The sequence below is a fragment of the Mytilus californianus genome, unplaced genomic scaffold (assembly GCF_021869535.1).
Source record: "Mytilus californianus isolate M0D057914Y unplaced genomic scaffold, xbMytCali1.0.p SCAF_15, whole genome shotgun sequence".
NCBI lineage: Eukaryota > Metazoa > Mollusca > Bivalvia > Mytilida > Mytilidae > Mytilus > Mytilus californianus.
In genome coordinates this window covers 4,247,793-4,271,054 of record NW_026262637.1, presented here as the reverse complement: position 1 = coordinate 4,271,054, position 23,262 = coordinate 4,247,793, and the positions used below count along the sequence as shown (strand labels likewise).

Below are 23,262 nucleotides of genomic sequence, written 5' to 3'. Positions count from 1 at the left end.
TCCGTAAAATTACCTGTAACCTGTCTAATATGGCCAGTCTGATGGCTGTACATAATGGTAGGTCTGTGGACTGAAGGGAGATAACTATTTGGTTCTCTATACTGACATCAATATGCACTTTACTACCACCACAGACAGATAATGTAATAGCTTTAACACTGATATCAAAGATCTGGCTACTGTCCTGGAGAAGATATTTCAATATGGCAGGTTCATCTAAAACATATATTATAATATTATATTGATATCAGAGATCTGGCTACTGTCCTGGGTAAGATATCTCAAAATAGCAGGTTCATCTACAACATATATCATCATATAACATTGATATCAGAGATCTGGCTATTGTCCTTGAGAAGATATCTCAATATAACAGGTTCATCTACAACATATATATCATCATATTACATTGATATCAGAGATCTGGCTACAGTCCTGGAGAAGATATCTCAATATCTCTTAATCTGAGACATCTCTGCAAATGTGCATATATCAAACAACTGAGAAAAATTACACTACACAAAAACATACTGTAGCAAAAATTGGTCAAAACCTGTACTTAATTTCATTACAAATATAAAGATTTATTGAGAATGTTTGAATCTACCTATAGGATAAGTTCATTTGGGAATTTGGTGTTGATGTTTTTTCTAGGATTATCTCAGACTATTGAATCCAGAACTTGTCAAGACTCCAAAGTTCTGTGTATTTATATCTTAAGAATTTATTATCACCAACTTTTTAAAACAAAGAATAAATATAACTTTCCATTTTTAAGTTTCATCATTCCCATAGGCGGATCCAGGGGGGCAGCCTGCTCCCCCCCTTTGTGAGAAAAATTTGGTTGATTATATAGGGAATCACTGACATGACAGAAGGCCCCCCCCCCCCCCCCCCCCAGGTCAGTCAGTGGGTTCCCCTTATAAAATGATTCCAACATTTACCATAACCCTGTTCTAATTTCCTTGTCTGTGACATGCAACCAAGTATTGCTTGCCATCAGATTCTTCTTGTTATTATAAACAACACCAAGGGTTTGTCTAGTGATGCAGAAACTGTTTACCCCTCCAGAGCACCTGAATTCCCCTTTTATTTTGGCAGGTTACTGTTGCTCAGTCTGAAGTTTTCTGTTAATTATTTTGTATTTAAGTCTTTTTTCTTTTGGCGGAGGAGTTGCCTGTCTTTCTCCTTGTACTGTAGAAATTTAAAAATATTTCCTATAAATACCTATAAAAGTATTGGTGACGAATAAGTTATTACCTTTTCCAAATCTTCTGATATCTCTGAAGTTCAGTATATCTTGCGATTTATGTACGAGTAGTGTGACTGGATCCTGAACAAGTTCTTTACTTTCTTCAGCATTAAAGAGACTCTTTGATATTGGTCGACATGAAGCTAAGTCTCTTACTACATTTTTATGGTCTAATACAGTTTCATTCATAAACTTTTTCTGGTGTTTTTCATCCCCAATAAAATAAATGATGTCTAAAATTTTTGAAGTTAAAAACACTGGTAAAATTTCAGGGCAGTCTGTATTGAAAATGATGTCCTTTGGAATTTCCAACTGAAGCTGAATTTGCACCTCATAAGGGAGATAAACATTCTGATCAGGTAAAACCATTGAGATTGCAATGCATTCATTTAGTTTTAATCCTTTGTGCAGATTAAACAAGATTGACTTTGTTAAACTTGATTTTATATGCTTAACTGACATAAGAAGCTTCCAATCTGATGAAATGTAAACTTTGCTACAATTAGTTAATTCATAGTTCAATTCAAACTCAAACGAATGTGGTAAATATCGCAGAAAAAATTTGTGTTTAAAAAGTTGATCATTTCTTTCCCTACATATCAAAAAGTTAGCAATACTAAGTTGGCTGATAAAAGTGAGATGAGCTATTTCTAAAGCAGTCAATTTTTCTTTTTCTGTATGACATTTTTCTAGATTTAATAAAACATCTTTGATCTGTTGTCCAGGGTTGTCTCCCCCTGAATGTTGTGCATCCTTCTCAATCTTTCCTGGACTAACAACACAATGTTGACCAGATTTTGTTTGGTAGAACAAAAGACAGGGAGTACCTGTAACACAAAATTATACAAATCAGTTTATATATATTTGTACATAGTTAAAAAAAAAAACAAAATAGTGAAACCCCCATCACATGTTGGTGTGTTCCAAGTCAGGAACTTCATCATTATTTATCTTTTGTTAAATCTGAATGTTTCTTGTCATTTGGAGAGTAAAGTTCTGAAACCAGTTCATTGATCAGTTTGATAGTCTCCTTGAAATTATTTCAAAACTTTGTAAGACTATAACTGGTTTAGAACTTATGAGCTACTGTATAAATATATTTTAGAGATGTTTGTCTGCTGTCCAACATTTCCTTTGATTTATATAGGTAACAAGAAAACTGACAAGTCAGATGGGCATTTCCTATTTATTCCTGTGAAAGACACATTAACAAATACAGATAATACTGATGTATAACTATACATTTACTGATGATAACCGTATATCTACTGATGTGTAACTGTATGTCTACTGATGTGTTATGGTATATCTACTGATGTGTTACTGTATATATACTGATATGTTACTGTATGTCTACTGATGTGTTACTGTATGTCTACTGATATGTTACTGTATGTCTACTGATGTGTAACTGTATGTCTACTGATGTGTTACTGTATGTCTACTGATGTTGTTACTGTATGTCTACTGATGTGTTACTGTATGTCTACTGATGTGATACTGTATGTCTACTGATGTTTTACTGTATGTCTACTGGTGTGTTACTGTATGTCTACTGATGTGTTACTGCATGTCTATTGTGTTACTGTATGTCTACTGATGTGTTACTGTATGTCTACTGATGAGTTACTGTATGTCTACTGATGTGTTACTGTATGTCTACTGATGTATTATTGTATGTCTACTGATGTGTAACTGTATGTCTACTGATGTGTAACTGTATGTCTACTGATGTATTACTGTATGTCTACTGATGTATTACTATACATCAACTGATGTGTTATTGTATGTCTACTGATGTGTTACTGTATATCTACTGATATGTTACTGTATGTCTACTGATGTGTTACTGTAAGTCTACTGATGTGTTACTGTATGTCTACTGATGTGTAACTGTATATCTACTGATGTGTTACTGTATGTCTACTGATATGTTACTGTATGTCTACTGATGTGTTACTGTATGTCTACTGATGTGTTACTGTAAGTCTACTGATGTGTTACTGTATGTCTACTGATGTGTTACTGTATGTCTACTGATGTATTATTGTATGTCTACTGATGTGTAACTGTATGTCTACTGATGTGTAACTGTATGTCTACTGATGTATTACTGTATGTCTACTGATGTATTACTATACATCAAGTGATGTGTTATTGTATGTCTACTGATGTATTACTGTATATCTACTGATATGTTACTGTATGTCTACTGATGTGTTACTGTATGTCTACTGATGTGTTACTGTAAGTCTACTGATGTGTTACTGTATGTCTACTGATGTGTAACTGTATATCTACTGATGTTTTACTGTATGTCTACTGATGTTGTTACTGTATGTCTACTGATGTGTTACTGTATGTCTACTGATGTGATACTGTATGTCTACTGATGTGTTACTGTATGTTTACTGGTGTGTTACTGTATGTCTACTGATGTGTTACTGCATGTCTATTGTGTTACTGTATGTCTACTGATGAGTTACTGTATGTCTACTGATGTGTTACTGTATGTCTACTGATGTATTATTGTATGTCTACTGATGTGTAACTGTATGTCTACTGATGTGTAACTGTATGTCTACTGATGTATTACTGTATGTCTACTGATGTGTTACTATACATCAACTGATGTGTTATTGTATGTCTACTGATGTGTTATTGTATATCTACTGATATGTTACTGTATGTCTACTGATGTGTTACTGTAAGTCTACTGATGTGTTACTGTATGTCTACTGATGTGTAACTGTATATCTACTGATGTGTTACTGTATGTCTACTGATATGTTACTGTATGTCTACTGATGTGTTACTGTATGTTTACTGATGTGTTACTGTAAGTCTACTGATGTGTTACTGTATGTTTACTGATGTGTAACTGTATATCTACTGATGTGTTACTGTATGTCTACTGATGTGTTACTGTATATCTACTGATGTGTAACTGTATGTCTACTGATGCGTTACTGTATGTCTACTGATCCTTGACATCAAAGATATTGACAAAAATGATAAATGTATTGGTTTTTTACCTTCCACTAAAGACTGATCTTGCACTGTTATCACTTGCTGTACATTAAAAATTCCTAAACTCTGTTGATTTACAATACATGCAGTTACTGCTCCAGTTTTATTATCACATTCTGCACAAATTTCACTTTCAATCAGATCTCTGCTGTTGGAATGGTACAGTGTGTTTGTATAAATACTAAAACATTCTACAGGTCCTGGTATAGTAATAGGTGCAAACTGTGCTCCATTGTTCCTCCATGAGGAGATCAGAATACATTTTCCATCATTTGTTACCAGAAACAAACCATCCTGATTTTCAGTTTCTTTCTCTGTATTTTCTTCATCTCTATTCTCTTCTTCCCATCTTGTGGGAAAACATATCTTGTCAATTCCAAGAACTTGTTTACTTGTGTGGCAAAATAAAGTCATTTTATGGAAACATGTTTCAGCCATTTGATCATCTATTGATTTGATAGGTGCATAAAAAACCGATCCAAATGGAGGACAAAATAGAATAATTGCTGAATTCATTAATGCAATCTCAGTACCAAGCAATGATTTAAACAGGTAACTAGAAATCCTTATACAATCACTTGACTTAACATGCAGAATTTCTGATTCAGCAACCATATAAAATATTTTAGAAGCCTGTGGCACATTGCTGATGGTGTTTGGAAAGTTTAACACAAATTTTCTCCTTAAGGCTAATATATATTGACCAGAATGTAAATTAATAGAAAGTAGATTCAGTTCATTATAGCCTTGATGATGACAAACTGTCAACAAATTGTTACCATAGACACAAATGGATGTGATATTATCTTGGCCAAAGTTGTGTACTAAATCAGCTGATGTCAAAACATATACTTGTTCTGTTGCTACAGAAAGTTCAATGTCATTTGTTGTAAGCAAATCTTGGAAAATGTCCCCTTCTTCTTCTGAAAGACTTCTGAAAATATGTACAATGTAGTTATAAACATAATAAATGCATGAGGGTAAATATTTATGCATGAATACATGATATTTCTGCAACTTTAAAAGTAGAATTAACCAGCATAAGAAAATGTATTATTATTTCATTCTATTTTATCAGGCTAAAAAAAGGCAGTAACAATTACTATGTTTTCATACTGCTGCCATAAACACTTAACCTGCTGAGTATCAGATTCGGTACAGTGGTACAGATCTCTTTCATAAACAAGTTTTTAAGTATTATTTGGAAGTTGTAAATCATTTTTGCTGTTTACAGTTCACACCCCTACTTGGTATTCAATGTTTCAGAGCAGGAAACATGAAAGCAGAATAAATGGAGTATGTGTCCATGGGACACAGATGATGCCCCCACTTGCAAAAGATATAATGTTATAAAGGACCATAACTCATGAACAGTATAAGTGATGCCACCCAAATTTGAACTTGATTTGCGTTTTGTGGTAATAAGCATTGTAAATAAGTTTCACAACATTTGGTTGAGGCAAACTAAAGTAACAGAACAGAAACTAATTTTGGGACTTACAGACTGACAAGGGTAACACTTAATGCCCCCTCCACCACAGCGGGGGCAGAAAAAAAAGAGACGGGAGATATATGTACCGAAGGAACATTCAAAACTCATAAATTGAAGGAAAACTGACATAAAGTCAAGACAAAAATCAAAACAGGACAAAAAGACAAGCACATCAACTAAACACTTCATAGAAAACTAAAGAAAAGACAAGCACATTCACTAAACACTTCATAGAAAACTAAAGAAAAGACAAGCACATTCACTAAACACTTCATAGAAAACAGGACAAAAAGACAAGCACATCAACTAAACACTTCATAGAAAACTAAAGAAAAGACAAGCACATTCACTAAACACTTCATAGAAAACTAAAGAAAAGACAAGCACATTCACTAAACACTTCATAGAAAACAGGACAAAAAGACAAGCACATTCACTAAACACTTCATAGAAAACTAAAGAAAAGACAAGCACATTCACTAAACACTTCATAGAAAACTAAAGAAAAGACAAGCACATTCACTAAACACTTCATAGAAAACTAAAGAAAAGACAAGCACATTCACTAAACACTTCATAGAAAACAGGACAAAAAGACAAGCACATCAACTAAACACTTCATAGAAAACTATAGAAAAGACAAGCACATTCACTAAACACTTCATAGAAAACTAAAGAAAAGACAAGCACATTCACTAAACACTTCATAGAAAACTAAAGAAAAGACAAGCACATCAACTAAACACTTCATAGAAAACTAAAGAAAAGACAAGCACATTCACTAAACACTTCATAGAAAACTAAAGAAAAGACAAGCACATTCACTAAACACTTCATAGAAAACTAAAGAAAAGACAAGCACATTCACTAAACACTTCATAGAAAACTAAAGAAAAGACAAGCACATTCACTAAACACTTCATAGAAAACTAAAGAAAAGACAAGCACATCCACTAAACACTTCATAGAAAACTAAAGACTGATCAAAATTAACCCAACCAAAAACTGGTATAAGGTGTCAGACAGATTAGAAAAGAGATCAAATACTACAAGTCATACCCACTAAAAACTGGTATAAGGTGTCAGACAGATTGGAAAAGGGATCAAATACTACATTTCATACCCCACTTAAAACTGGTATAAGGTGTCAGACATATTAGAAAAGAGATCAAATACTACAAGTCATACCCCACTAAATAAAATGCTCCGCAGGGCGCAGCTTGATACGACTGCAGAGGTCGAACCCTGAACAGTTGGGGGAAGTATGGACACAACATTCAAGCTTGATACAGCTTTGGATTTGGATTGTGATTAAATATTTGACACAGCATAGGTTTCTAACACAGATTGAATGTGGTCTAAGAACTTAAAAATTTTAAATTGGACATTCACCTATTATGGTCCAATATCCAAAATCTAAATACTTGGTTAGATTCAGCATATCAAAGAACCCCAAGAATTCAATTTTTGATGAAATCAAACAAAAGTTTAATTTTGGACCCTTTTGACCTCAATGTGGACAAAGTTGATAACGGGGCCCAAAAATCAAAAATCTAAATACATGGTTAGATTCAGCATATCAAAGAACCCCATATATTCAATTTTTGTTGAAATCAAACAAAGTTTAATTTTGGACCCCGATTTGGACCAACTTGAAAACTGGGCCCATAATCAAAAATCTAAATACATGTTTAGATTCAGCATATCAAAGAACCCTAAGAATTCAATTTTTGTTAAAATCAAACTAAGTTTAATTTTGGACCCTTTGGACCTTAATGTAGACCAATTTGAAAACGGAACCAAAAATTAAGAATCTAAATACACGGTTAGAATCGGCATATCAAAGAACCCCAATAATTCAATTTTTGATGAAATCAAACAAAGTTTAATTTTGGACCCTTTTGACCCCAATGTGGACAAAGTTGATAACGGGGCCCAAAAATCAAAAATCTAAATACATGGTTAGATTCAGCATATCAAAGAACCCCATATATTCAATTTTTGTTGAAATCAAACAAAGTTTAATTTTGGACCCCGATTTGGACCAACTTGAAAACTGGGCCCATAATCAAAAATCTAAATACATGTTTAGATTCAGCATATCAAAGAACCCTAAGAATTCAATTTTTGTTAAAATCAAACTAAGTTTAATTTTGGACCCTTTGGACCTTAATGTAGACCAATTTGAAAACGGAACCAAAATTTAAGAATCTAAATACACAGTTAGATTCGGCATATCAAAGAACCCCAATAATTCAATTTTTGATGAAATCAAACAAAGTTTAATTTTGGACCCTTTGGACCTCAATGTGGACCAATTTAAAAACGGGGCCCAAAATCCAAAAACTAAATACACGGTTAGATTCAGCATATTAAAGAACCCCATGAAATCAAGAATAAAACCCCATTGAAATTGGTCAAGAAATAAGCAATTTATAGGAAGTATCTTCTTTTGCACAATCCTGTGCTATTAAATATTTCTTGCTATTGCGCAATACTGTACAATTGACAATTTCTTGCTATTGCGCAATATTGTGCTATTGGATATTTCTTGCTATTGCGCAATACTGTGCAATTGAAGATTTCTTGCTATTGCGCAATACTGTGCAATTGAAGATTTCTTGCTATTGTGCAATACTGTGCAATTGAAAATTTCTTGCTATTGCACAATACTTATTATATAATAATTTACACATCCTGTTTGGTGTGTATCTCCTACCATATCATTATTATTTGATTTTAAATATAAATCAGAAATAACCAACTTAAAATGGAAAATTTTAAAAGAAACAAAAAAGGAAAAAAAGAAAAAAAAGGAAAAAAAAATAAATCCCCCCCCCCAAAATTTTTTGAACCCCCATTATGATTCATCACCCCCAAACTCAATCCCAGCCTTCCCTTTGTGGTATGGTACCTTGCAGTACAATTTCAGAGAGATCCATACACTTGAACACAAGTTATTGTCTGGAAACTAGAAAAAAAATTGTTTTTTGGCCCCTTTTTGGCCCCAAATTCCTAAACGTTTAGGGCAATTACCCCCAAACTCAAACCCAGCTTTCCCTTTGTGATATGGAACCTTGTAGTACAATTTCAGAAAGATCCATACACTTACACACAAGTTATTGTCATGAAACTAGAAAAATGCTTGTTTTTTGCCCCTTTTTTGGCCCCTAATTCCTAAAATTTGGAGGCAATTACCCCCAAAATCAATCCCAGCATTCCTTTAGTGATATGGAACCTTGTGGTACAATGTCAGAGAGATCCATACACTAACACACAAGTTATGTCTGGAAGTTACAAAAATGCTTATTTTTGGCCCCTTTTTGGCCCCTAATTCCTTTACTGTTATTACCATAACCCCCAAAATCAATCCCAACCTTCCTTTTGTGGTATTGAACCTTGTGGTAAAATTTCATAAAGATCCATTCACTTAAACTAAAGTTAGAGTGCGAAAACCAATGTGTCTTCGGACGACGCCGGACGACGACGACGACGACGACGACGCCGGACGACGACGACGCCAACGTCATACCAATATACGACCACAAAAATTTTTTTGCGGTCGTATAAAAATGGTATAAGGTGTCAGACATATTGGAAAAGAGATCAAATACTACAAGTCATACCCTACTAAAAACTGGTATAAGGTGTCAGACAGATTGGAAAAGAGATCAAATATTACAAGTCATACCCTACTAAAAACTGGTATAAGGTGTCAGACAGATTGGATAAGGGATCAAATATTACAAGTCATACCCTACTAAAAACTGGTATAAGGTGTCAGACAGATTGGAAAAGAGATCAAATATTACAAGTCATACCCTACTAAAAACTGGTATAAGGTGTCAGACAGATTGGATAAGGGATCAAATACTACAAGTCATACCCCACTAAAAACTGGTATAAGGTGTCAGACAGATTGGAAAAGGGATCAAATACTACATTTCATACCCCACTTAAAACTGGTATAAGGTGTCAGACATGTTAGAAAAGAGATCAAATACTACAAGTCATACCCCACTAAAAACTGGAATAAGGTGTCAGACAGATTGGAAAAGAGATCAAATATTACAAGTCATACCCTACTAAAAACTGGTATAAGGTGTCAGACAGATTGGATAAGGGATCAAATATTACAAGTCATACCCTACTAAAAACTGGTATAAGGTGTCAGACAGATTGGAAAAGAGATCAAATATTACAAGTCATACCCTACTAAAAACTGGTATAAGGTGTCAGACAGATTGGATAAGGGATCAAATACTACAAGTCATACCCCACTAAAAACTGGTATAAGGTGTCAGACAGATTGGAAAAGGGATCAAATACTACATTTCATACCCCACTTAAAACTGGTATAAGGTGTCAGACATATTAGAAAAGAGATCAAATACTACAAGTCATACCCCACTAAAAAATGGTATAAGGTGTCAGACAGATTGGAAAAGAGATCAAATATTACAAGTCATACCCTACTAAAAACTGGTATAAGGTGTCAGACAGATTGGAAAAGGGATCAAATACTACAAGTCATAACCCACTAAAAACTGGTATAAGGTGTCAGACAGACTGGAAAAGAGATCAAATACTACAAGTCATACCAACTAAAAACTGGTATAAGGTGTCAGACAGATTGGAAAAGGGATTAAATACTACAAGTCATACCCCACTAAAAACTGGTATAAGGTGTCAGACAGATTGGAAAAGGGATTAAATACTACAAGTCATATCCCACTAAAAACTGGTATAAGGTGTCAGACAGATTGGAAAAGGGATCAAATACTACAAGTCATATCCACTAAAAACTGGTATAAGGTGTCAGACAGATTAGAAAAGGGATCAAATACTACAAGTCATACCCACTAAAAACTGGTATAAGGTGTCAGACAGATTAGAAACGAGATCAAATACTACAAGTCATACCCAATAAAAACTGGTATAAGGTGTCAGACAGATTGGAAAAGGGATCAAATACTACATTTCATACCCCACTTAAAACTGGTATAAGGTGTCAGACAGATTAGAAAAGAGATCAAATACTACAAGTCATACCCCACTAAAAACTGGTATAAGGTGTCAGACAGATTGGAAAAGAGATCAAATATTACAAGTCATACCCTACTAAAAACTGGTATAAGGTGTCAGACAGATTGGATAAGGGATCAAATACTACAAGTCATACCCCACTAAAAACTGGTATAAGGTGTCAGACAGATTGGAAAAGAGATCAAATACTACAAGTCATACCCTACTAAAAACTGGTATAAGGTGTCAGACAGATTGGAAAAGGGATCAAATACTACAAGTCATAACCCACTAAAAGTTGGTATAAGGTGTCAGACAGATTGGAAAAGAGATCAAATACTACAAGTCATACCCACTAAAAACTGGTATAAGGTGACAGACAGATTGGAAAAGGGATTAAATACTACAAGTCATACCCCACTAAATACTGGTATAAGGTGTCAGACAGATTGGAAAAGGGATTAAATACTACAAGTCATATCCCACTAAAAACTGGTATAAGGTGTCAGACAGATTGGAAAAGGGATTAAATACTACAAGTCATACCCCACTAAAAACTGGTATAAGGTGTCAGACAGATTAGAAAAGGGATCAGATACTACAAGTCATACCCCACTAAAAACTGGTATAAGGTGTCAGACAGATTGGAAAAGGGATCAGATACTACAAGTCATACCCACTAAAAACTGGTATAAGGTGTCAGACAGATTTGAAAAGGGATTAAATACTACAAGTCATATCCCACTAAAAACTGGTCTAAGGTGTCAGACAGATTGGAAAAGGGATTAAATACTACAAGTCATACCCCACTAAAAACTGGTATAAGGTGTCAGACAGATTTGAAAAGGGATTAAATACTACAAGTCATATCCCACTAAAAACTGGTATAAGGTGTTAGACAGATTGGAAAAGGGATCAAATACTATAAGTCATAACCCACTAAAAACTGGTATAAGGTGTCAGACAGATTGGAAAAGAGATAAAATACTACAAGTCATACCCCACTAAAAACTGGTATAAGGTGTCAGACAGATTGGAAAAGGCATCAAATACTATAAGTTATAACCCACTAAAAACTGGTATAAGGTGTCAGACAGATTGGAAAAGGGATTAAATACTACAAGTCATATCCCACTAAAAACTGGTATAAGGTGTCAGACAGATTGGAAAAGAGATCAAATACTACAAGTCATACCAACTAAAAACTGGTATAAGGTGTCAGACAGATTGGAAAAGGGATTAAATACTACAAGTCATACCCCACTAAAAACTGGTATAAGGTGTCAGGCAGATTGGAAAAGGGATTAAATACTACAAGTCATATCCCACTAAAAACTGGTATAAGGTGTCAGACAGATTAGAAAAGGGATCAAATACTACAAGTCATATCCACTAAAAACTGGTATAAGGTGTCAGACAGATTAGAAAAGAGATCAAATACTACAAGTCATACCCACTAAAAACTGGTATAAGGTGTCAGACAGATTAGAAAAGAGATCAAATACTACAAGTCATACCCCACTAAAAACTGGTATAAGGTGTCAGACAGATTGGAAAAGAGATCAAATATTACAAGTCATACCCTACTAAAAACTGGTATAAGGTGTCAGACAGATTGGATAAGGGATCAAATACTACAAGTCATACCCCACTAAAAACTGGTATAAGGTGTCAGACAGATTGGAAAAGAGATCAAATACTACAAGTCATACCCTACTAAAAACTGGTATAAGGTGTCAGACAGATTGGAAAAGGGATCAAATACTACAAGTCATAACCCACTAAAAGTTGGTATAAGGTGTCAGACAGATTGGAAAAGAGATCAAATACTACAAGTCATACCCACTAAAAACTGGTATAAGGTGACAGACAGATTGGAAAAGGGATTAAATACTACAAGTCATACCCCACTAAATACTGGTATAAGGTGTCAGACAGATTGGAAAAGGGATTAAATACTACAAGTCATATCCCACTAAAAACTGGTATAAGGTGTCAGACAGATTGGAAAAGGGATCAAATACTACATTTCATACCCACTAAAAACTGGTATAAGGTGTCAGACAGATTGGAAAACGGATTAAATACTACAAGTCATACCCCACTAAAAACTGGTATATACTGTCAGACAGATTAGAAAAGGGATCAAATACTACAAGTCATACCCACTAAAAACTGGTATAAGGTGTCAGACAGATTAGAAAAGGGATAAGATACTACAAGTCATACCCCACTAAAAACTGGTATAAGGTGTCAGACAGATTGGAAAAGGGATCAGATACTACAAGTCATACCCACTAAAAACTGGTATAAGGTGTCAGACAGATTGGAAAAGGGATCAAATACTACAAGTCATACCCACTAAAAACTGGTATAAGGTGTCAGACAGATTGGAAAAGGGATTAAATACTACAAGTCATATCCCACTAAAAACTGGTATAAGGTGTCAGACAGATTGGAAAAGGGATCAAATACTACATTTCATACCCACTAAAAACTGGTATAAGGTGTCAGACAGATTGGAAAAGGGATTAAATACTACAAGTCATACCCCACTAAAAACTGGTATAAGGTGTCAGACAGATTAGAAAAGGGATCAAATACTACAAGTCATACCCCACTAAAAACTGGTATAAGGTGTCAGACAGATTAGAAAAGGGATCAGATACTACAAGTCATACCCCACTAAAAACTGGTATAAGGTGTCAGACAGATTGGAAAAGGGATCAGATACTACAAGTCATACCCACTAAAAACTGGTATAAGGTGTCAGACAGATTGGAAAAGGGATCAAATACTACAAGTCATACCCACTAAAAACTGGTATAAGGTGTCAGACAGATTGGAAAAGGGATTAAATACTACAAGTCATATCCCACTATAAACTGGTATAAGGTGTCAGACAGATTTGAAAAGGGATTAAATACTACAAGTCATATCCCACTAAAAACTGGTCTAAGGTGTCAGACAGATTGGAAAAGGGATTAAATACTACAAGTCATACCCCACTAAAAACTGGTATAAGGTGTCAGACAGATTTAAAAAGGGATTAAATACTACAAGTCATATCCCACTAAAAACTGGTATAAGGTGTTAGACAGATTGGAAAAGGGATCAAATACTATAAGTCATAACCCACTAAAAACTGGTATAAGGTGTCAGACAGATTGGAAAAGAGATAAAATACTACAAGTCATACCCCACTAAAAACTGGTATAAGGTGTCAGACAGATTGGAAAAGGCATCAAATACTATAAGTTATAACCCACTAAAAACTGGTATAAGGTGTCAGACAGATTGGAAAAGGGATTAAATACTACAAGTCATATCCCACTAAAAACTGGTATAAGGTGTCAGACAGATTGGAAAAGAGATCAAATACTACAAGTCATACCAACTAAAAACTGGTATAAGGTGTCAGACAGATTGGAAAAGGGATTAAATACTACAAGTCATACCCCACTAAAAACTGGTATAAGGTGTCAGGCAGATTGGAAAAGGGATTAAATACTACAAGTCATATCCCACTAAAAACTGGTATAAGGTGTCAGACAGATTAGAAAAGGGATCAAATACTACAAGTCATATCCACTAAAAACTGGTATAAGGTGTCAGACAGATTAGAAAAGGGATCAAATACTACAAGTCATACCCACTAAAAACTGGTATAAGGTGTCAGACAGATTGGAAAAGAGATCAAATATTACAAGTCATACCCTACTAAAAACTGGTATAAGGTGTCAGACAGATTGGATAAGGGATCAAATACTTCAAGTCATACCCCACTAAAAACTGGTATAAGGTGTCAGACAGATTGGAAAAGAGATCAAATACTACAAGTCATACCCTACTAAAAACTGGTATAAGGTGTCAGACAGATTGGAAAAGAGATCAAATATTACAAGTCATACCCTACTAAAAACTGGTATAAGGTGTCAGACAGATTGGATAAGGGATCAAATACTACAAGTCATACCCCACTAAAAACTGGTATAAGGTGTCAGACAGATTGGAAAAGGGATCAAATACTACATTTCATACCCCACTTAAAACTGGTATAAGGTGTCAGACATATTAGAAAAGAGATCAAATACTACAAGTCATACCCCACTAAAAAATGGTATAAGGTGTCAGACAGATTGGAAAAGAGATCAAATACTACAAGTCATACCCTACTAAAAACTGGTATAAGGTGTCAGACAGATTGGAAAAGGGATCAAATACTACAAGTCATAACCCACTAAAAACTGGTATAAGGTGTCAGACAGATTGGAAAAGAGATCAAATACTACAAGTCATACCAACTAAAAACTGGTATAAGGTGTCAGACAGATTGGAAAAGGGATTAAATACTACAAGTCATACCCCACTAAAAACTGGTATAAGGTGTCAGACAGATTGGAAAAGGGATTAAATACTACAAGTCATATCCCACTAAAAACTGGTATAAGGTGTCAGACAGATTGGAAAAGGGATCAAATACTACAAGTCATATCCACTAAAAACTGGTATAAGGTGTCAGACAGATTAGAAAAGGGATCAAATACTACAAGTCATACCCACTAAAAACTGGTATAAGGTGTCAGACAGATTAGAAAAGAGATCAAATACTACAAGTCATACCCAATAAAAACTGGTATAAGGTGTCAGACAGATTGGAAAAGGGATCAAATACTACATTTCATACCCCACTTAAAACTGGTATAAGGTGTCAGACAGATTAGAAAAGAGATCAAATACTACAAGTCATACCCCACTAAAAACTGGTATAAGGTGTCAGACAGATTGGAAAAGAGATCAAATATTACAAGTCATACCCTACTAAAAACTGGTATAAGGTGTCAGACAGATTGGATAAGGGATCAAATACTACAAGTCATACCCCACTAAAAACTGGTATAAGGTGTCAGACAGATTGGAAAAGAGATCAAATACTACAAGTCATACCCTACTAAAAACTGGTATAAGGTGTCAGACAGATTGGAAAAGGGATCAAATACTACAAGTCATAACCCACTAAAAGTTGGTATAAGGTGTCAGACAGATTGGAAAAGAGATCAAATACTACAAGTCATACCCACTAAAAACTGGTATAAGGTGACAGACAGATTGGAAAAGGGATTAAATACTACAAGTCATACCCCACTAAATACTGGTATAAGGTGTCAGACAGATTGGAAAAGGGATTAAAAACTACAAGTCATATCCCACTAAAAACTGGTATAAGGTGTCAGACAGATTGGAAAAGGGATCAAATACTACATTTCATACCCACTAAAAACTGGTATAAGGTGTCAGACAGATTGGAAAAGGGATTAAATACTACAAGTCATACCCCACTAAAAACTGGTATAAGGTGTCAGACAGATTAGAAAAGGGATCAAATACTACAAGTCATACCCCACTAAAAACTGGTATAAGGTGTCAGACAGATTAGAAAAGGGATCAGATACTACAAGTCATACCCCACTAAAAACTGGTATAAGGTGTCAGACAGATTGGAAAAGGGATCAGATACTACAAGTCATACCCACTAAAAACTGGTATAAGGTGTCAGACAGATTGGAAAAGGGATCAAATACTACAAGTCATACCCACTAAAAACTGGTATAAGGTGTCAGACAGATTGGAAAAGGGATTAAATACTACAAGTCATATCCCACTATAAACTGGTATAAGGTGTCAGACAGATTTGAAAAGGGATCAAATACTACAAGTCATATCCCACTAAAAACTGGTCTAAGGTGTCAGACAGATTGGAAAAGGGATTAAATACTACAAGTCATACCCCACTAAAAACTGGTATAAGGTGTCAGACAGATTTGAAAAGGGATTAAATACTACAAGTCATATCCCACTAAAAACTGGTATAAGGTGTTAGACAGATTGGAAAAGGGATCAAATACTATAAGTCATAACCCACTAAAAACTGGTATAAGGTGTCAGACAGATTGGAAAAGAGATAAAATACTACAAGTCATACCCCACTAAAAACTGGTATAAGGTGTCAGACAGATTGGAAAAGGCATCAAATACTATAAGTTATAACCCACTAAAAACTGGTATAAGGTGTCAGACAGATTGGAAAAGGGATTAAATACTACAAGTCATATCCCACTAAAAACTGGTATAAGGTGTCAGACAGATTGGAAAAGAGATCAAATACTACAAGTCATACCAACTAAAAACTGGTATAAGGTGTCAGACAGATTGGAAAAGGGATTAAATACTACAAGTCATACCCTTCTAAAAACTGGTATAAGGTGTCAGGCAGATTGGAAAAGGGATTAAATACTACAAGTCATATCCCACTAAAAACTGGTATAAGGTGTCAGACAGATTAGAAAAGGGATCAAATACTACAAGTCATATCCACTAAAAACTGGTATAAGGTGTCAGACAGATTAGAAAAGGGATCAAATACTACAAGTCATACCCACTAAAAACTGGTATAAGGTGTCAGACAGATTAGAAACGAGATCAAATACTACAAGTCATACCCAATAAAAACTGGTATAAGGTGTCAGACAGATTGGAAAAGGGATCAAATACTACATTTCATACCCCACTTAAAACTGGTATAAGGTGTCAGACAGATTAGAAAAGAGATCAAATACTACAAGTCATACCCCACTAAAAACTGGTATAAGGTGTCAGACAGATTGGAAAAGAGATCAAATATTACAAGTCATACCCTACTAAAAACTGGTATAAGGTGTCAGACAGATTGGATAAGGGATCAAATACTACAAGTCATACCCCACTAAAAACTGGTATAAGGTGTCAGACAGATTGGAAAAGAGATCAAATACTACAAGTCATACCCTACTAAAAACTGGTATAAGGTGTCAGACAGATTGGAAAAGGGATCAAATACTACAAGTCATAACCCACTAAAAGTTGGTATAAGGTGTCAGACAGATTGGAAAAGAGATCAAATACTACAAGTCATACCCACTAAAAACTGGTATAAGGTGACAGACAGATTGGAAAAGGGATTAAATACTACAAGTCATACCCCACTAAATACTGGTATAAGGTGTCAGACAGATTGGAAAAGGGATTAAATACTACAAGTCATATCCCACTAAAAACTGGTATAAGGTGTCAGACAGATTGGAAAAGGGATCAAATACTACATTTCATACCCACTAAAAACTGGTATAAGGTGTCAGACAGATTGGAAAAGGGATTAAATACTACAAGTCATACCCCACTAAAAACTGGTATATACTGTCAGACAGATTAGAAAAGGGATCAAATACTACAAGTCATACCCACTAAAAACTGGTATAAGGTGTCAGACAGATTAGAAAAGGGATCAGATACTACAAGTCATACCCCACTAAAAACTGGTATAAGGTGTCAGACAGATTGGAAAAGGGATCAGATACTACAAGTCATACCCACTAAAAACTGGTATAAGGTGTCAGACAGATTGGAAAAGGGATCAAATACTACAAGTCATACCCACTAAAAAATGGTATAAGGTGTCAGACAGATTGGAAAAGGGATTAAATACTTCAAGTCATATCCCACTAAAAACTGGTATAAGGTGTCAGACAGATTGGAAAAGGGATCAAATACTACATTTCATACCCACTAAAAACTGGTATAAGGTGTCAGACAGATTGGAAAAGGGATTAAATACTACAAGTCATACCCCACTAAAAACTGGTATAAGGTGTCAGACAGATTAGAAAAGGGATCAAATACTACAAGTCATACCCACTAAAAACTGGTATAAGGTGTCAGACAGATTAGAAAAGGGATCAGATACTACAAGTCATACCCCACTAAAAACTGGTATAAGGTGTCAGACAGATTGGAAAAGGGATCAGATACTACAAGTCATACCCACTAAAAACTGGTATAAGGTGTCAGACAGATTGGAAAAGGGATCAAATACTACAAGTCATACCCACTAAAAACTGGTATAAGGTGTCAGACAGATTGGAAAAGGGATTAAATACTACAAGTCATATCCCACTATAAACTGGTATAAGGTGTCAGACAGATTTGAAAAGGGATTAAATACTACAAGTCATATCCCACTAAAAACTGGTCTAAGGTGTCAGACAGATTGGAAAAGGGATTAAATACTACAAGTCATACCCCACTAAAAACTGGTATAAGGTGTCAGACAGATTTGAAAAGGGATTAAATACTACAAGTCATATCCCACTAAAAACTGGTATAAGGTGTTAGACAGATTGGAAAAGGGATCAAATACTATAAGTCATAACCCACTAAAAACTGGTATAAGGTGTCAGACAGATTGGAAAAGAGATAAAATACTACAAGTCATACCCCACTAAAAACTGGTATAAGGTGTCAGACAGATTGGAAAAGGCATCAAATACTATAAGTTATAACCCACTAAAAACTGGTATAAGGTGTCAGACAGATTGGAAAAGGGATTAAATACTACAAGTCATATCCCACTAAAAACTGGTATAAGGTGTCAGACAGATTGGAAAAGAGATCAAATACTACAAGTCATACCAACTAAAAACTGGTATAAGGTGTCAGACAGATTGGAAAAGGGATTAAATACTACAAGTCATACCCCACTAAAAACTGGTATAAGGTGTCAGGCAGATTGGAAAAGGGATTAAATACTACAAGTCATATCCCACTAAAAACTGGTATAAGGTGTCAGACAGATTAGAAAAGGGATCAAATACTACAAGTCATATCCACTAAAAACTGGTATAAGGTGTCAGACAGATTAGAAAAGGGATCAAATACTACAAGTCATACCCACTAAAAACTGGTATAAGGTGTCAGACAGATTAGAAAAGAGATCAAATACTACAAGTCATACCCAATAAAAACTGGTATAAGGTGTCAGACAGATTGGAAAAGGGATCAAATACTACATTTCATACCCCACTTAAAACTGGTATAAGGTGTCAGACAGATTAGAAAAGAGATCAAATACTACAAGTCATACCCCACTAAAAACTGGTATAAGGTGTCAGACAGATTGGAAAAGAGATCAAATATTACAAGTCATACCCTACTAAAAACTGGTATAAGGTGTCAGACAGATTGGATAAGGGATCAAATACTACAAGTCATACCCCACTAAAAACTGGTATAAGGTGTCAGACAGATTGGAAAAGAGATCAAATACTACAAGTCATACCCTACTAAAAACTGGTATAAGGTGTCAGACAGATTGGAAAAGGGATCAAATACTACAAGTCATAACCCACTAAAAGTTGGTATAAGGTGTCAGACAGATTGGAAAAGAGATCAAATACTACAAGTCATACCCACTAAAAACTGGTATAAGGTGACAGACAGATTGGAAAAGGGATTAAATACTACAAGTCATACCCCACTAAATACTGGTATAAGGTGTCAGACAGATTGGAAAAGGGATTAAATACTACAAGTCATATCCCACTAAAAACTGGTATAAGGTGTCAGACAGATTGGAAAAGGGATCAAATACTACATTTCATACCCACTAAAAACTGGTATAAGGTGTCAGACAGATTGGAAAAGGGATTAAATACTACAAGTCATACCCCACTAAAAACTGGTATATACTGTCAGACAGATTAGAAAAGGGATCAAATACTACAAGTCATACCCACTAAAAACTGGTATAAGGTGTCAGACAGATTAGAAAAGGGATCAGATACTATAAGTCATACCCACTAAAAACTGGTATAAGGTGTCAGACAGATTGGAAAAGGGATCAAATACTACAAGTCATACCCACTAAAAACTGGTATAAGGTGTCAGACAGATTGGAAAAGGGATTAAATACTACAAGTCATATCCCACTAAAAACTGGTATAAGGTGTCAGACAGATTGGAATAGGGATTAAATACTACAAGTCATACCCCACTAAAAACTGGTATATACTGTCAGACAGATTGGAAAAGAGATCAAATACTACAAGTCATACCCTACTAAAACTGGTATAAGGTGTCAGACAGATTGGAAAAGGGATCAAATACTACAAGTCATAACCCACTAAAAACTGGTATAAGGTGTCAGACAGATTGGAAAAGAGATCAAATACTACAAGTCATACCCACTAAAAACTGGTATAAGGTGTCAGACAGATTGGAAAAGGGATTAAATACTACAAGTCATACCCCACTAAATACTGGTATAAGGTATCAGACAGATTGGAAAAGGGATTAAATACTACAAGTCATATCGCACTGAAAACTGGTATAAGGTGTCAGACAGATTGGAAAAGGGATCAAATACTACATTTCATACCCACTAAAAACTGGTATAAGGTGTCAGACAGATTGGAAAAGGGATTAAATACTACAAGTCATACCCCACTAAAAACTGGTATAAGGTGTCAGACAGATTAGAAAAGGGATCAAATACTACAAGTCATACCCACTAAAAACTGGTATAAGGTGTCAGACAGATAAGAAAAGGGATCAGATACTACAAGTCATACCCCACTAAAAACTGGTATAAGGTGTCAGACAGATTTGAAAAGGGATCAGATACTACAAGTCATACCCACTAAAAACTGGTATAAGGTGTCAGACAGATTGGAAAAGGGATCAAATACTACAAGTCATACCCACTAAAAACTGGTATAAGGTGTCAGACAGATTGGAAAAGGGATTAAATACTACAATTAAAACTGGTATAAGGTGTCAGACAGATTGGAAAAGGGATTAAATACTACAAGTCATACCCCACTAAAAACTGGTATAAGGTGTCAGACAGATTAGAAAAGGGATCAAATACTACAAGTCATACCCACTAAAAACTGGTATAAGGTGTCAGACAGATTAGAAAAGGGATCAGATACTACAAGTCATACCCCACTTAAAACTGGTATAAGGTGTCAGACAGATTTGAAAAGGGATCAAATACTACAAGTCATACCCACTAAAAACTGGTATAAGGTGTCAGACAGATTGGAAAAGGGATCAAATACTACAAGTCATACCCACTAAAAACTGGTATAAGGTGTCAGACAGATTGGAAAAGGGATTAAATACTACAATTAAAACTGGTATAAGGTGTCAGACAGATTGGAAAAGGGATCAAATACTATAAGTCATAACCCACTAAAAACTGGTATAAGGTGTCAGACAGATTGGAAAAGAGATAAAATACTACAAGTCATACCCCACTAAAAACTGGTATAAGGTGTCAGACAGATTGGAAAAGGGATCAAATACTATAAGTCATAACCCACTAAAAACTGGTATAAGGTAACAGACAGATTGGAAAAGGGATTAAATACTACAAGTCATATCCCACTTAAAACTGGTATAAGGTGTCAGACAGATTGGAATAGGGATTAAATACTACAAGTCATACCCCACTAAAAACTGGTATAAGGTGTCAGACAGATTAGAAAAGGGATCAAATACTACAAGTCATACCCACTAAAAACTGGTATAAGGTGTCAGACAGATTAGAAAAGGGATCAGATACTACAAGTCATACCCCACTAAAAACTGGTATAAGGTGTCATACAGATTGGAAAAGGGATCAGATACTACAAGTCATACCCCACTAAAAACTGGTATAAGGTGTCAGACAGATTAGAAAAGGGATCAAATACTACAAGTCATACCCACTAAAACTGGTATAAGGTGTCAGACAGATTAGAAAAGGGATCAGATACTACAAGTCATACCCCACTAAAAACTGGTATAAGGTGTCAGACAGATTGGAAAAGGGATCAAATACTACAAGTCATACCCACTAAAAACTGGTATAAGGTGTCAGACAGATTGGAAAAGGGATCAGATACTACAAGTCATCACTACCAAGCTACTGACTTAATCATTGTTAATGTGAAGACATTCCTCTATCTTGTAATACTAGAGAAATAAGTGACAGAAAATTTTAAGTTCATTCAACATATTGAAAAAATTAAAAGTATTTTCGAACAGGAAGAACATGTAGGTGTCTGACGTATCTGAAAATTGCACAGATTTGAACTCATCACTGTCAAGCTGCTGATAAATTCTGTTCAGTAGATCCTGAGAAAAGTATGATTGAATAGACAGATGGACAAGGTGCATGCAATATACACCCCTAAAAAAGGGGTATAATAAGATCATCATTAAAGGGTAATTACTCCTCAAACTAAGGAAACATCTGATAATCTTGATAGAAAGAGAAAGTAAGTACAATAATGTACAAACAAAAATTGATGTAGATTTTAACATTTTGACTCTGTCAGATTTTCTCCATCTATATGATTTACAAATATTAAACAATTCTGTGCCATTATACCCTTCAGATCTTTCAACTCAAGTTTGTTAAAAATTCATCAACTGGTTTCAGAGGAGTAGTTTGTTACCCTTTTTCTTGATTTAAAACACTCAGCTATGCTAATAGGAGAAGCTTACTGCAGCTTCTATTGGCAGCGGTCACAAACAAACTTATTCAAGTCTTAAAATTCACAGGAAGTTTTTTTTTAGTCTGTTTGAATTAAAGGTTTCATAA

The 23,262-nt window shown here is 34.9% G+C and overlaps 1 protein-coding gene across 1 annotated transcript in view; it reads right to left on the bottom strand.

Annotated features, from left to right (window-relative positions):
* LOC127725232 (uncharacterized) overlaps window positions 1-23,262 on the bottom strand; it is a 41,421-nt gene that overhangs the window by 10,647 nt on the left and 7,512 nt on the right. The window contains exons 2-4 of the mRNA XM_052232090.1: window positions 4,288-5,216; window positions 1,261-2,079; window positions 14-216 (exon numbers count right to left, since the gene is read on the bottom strand). Coding sequence (XP_052088050.1) covers window positions 14-216; window positions 1,261-2,079; window positions 4,288-4,897 — 1,632 coding nt within the window. The 5' untranslated portion in view covers window positions 4,898-5,216. The remainder of the gene's footprint in view (window positions 1-13; window positions 217-1,260; window positions 2,080-4,287; window positions 5,217-23,262) is intronic.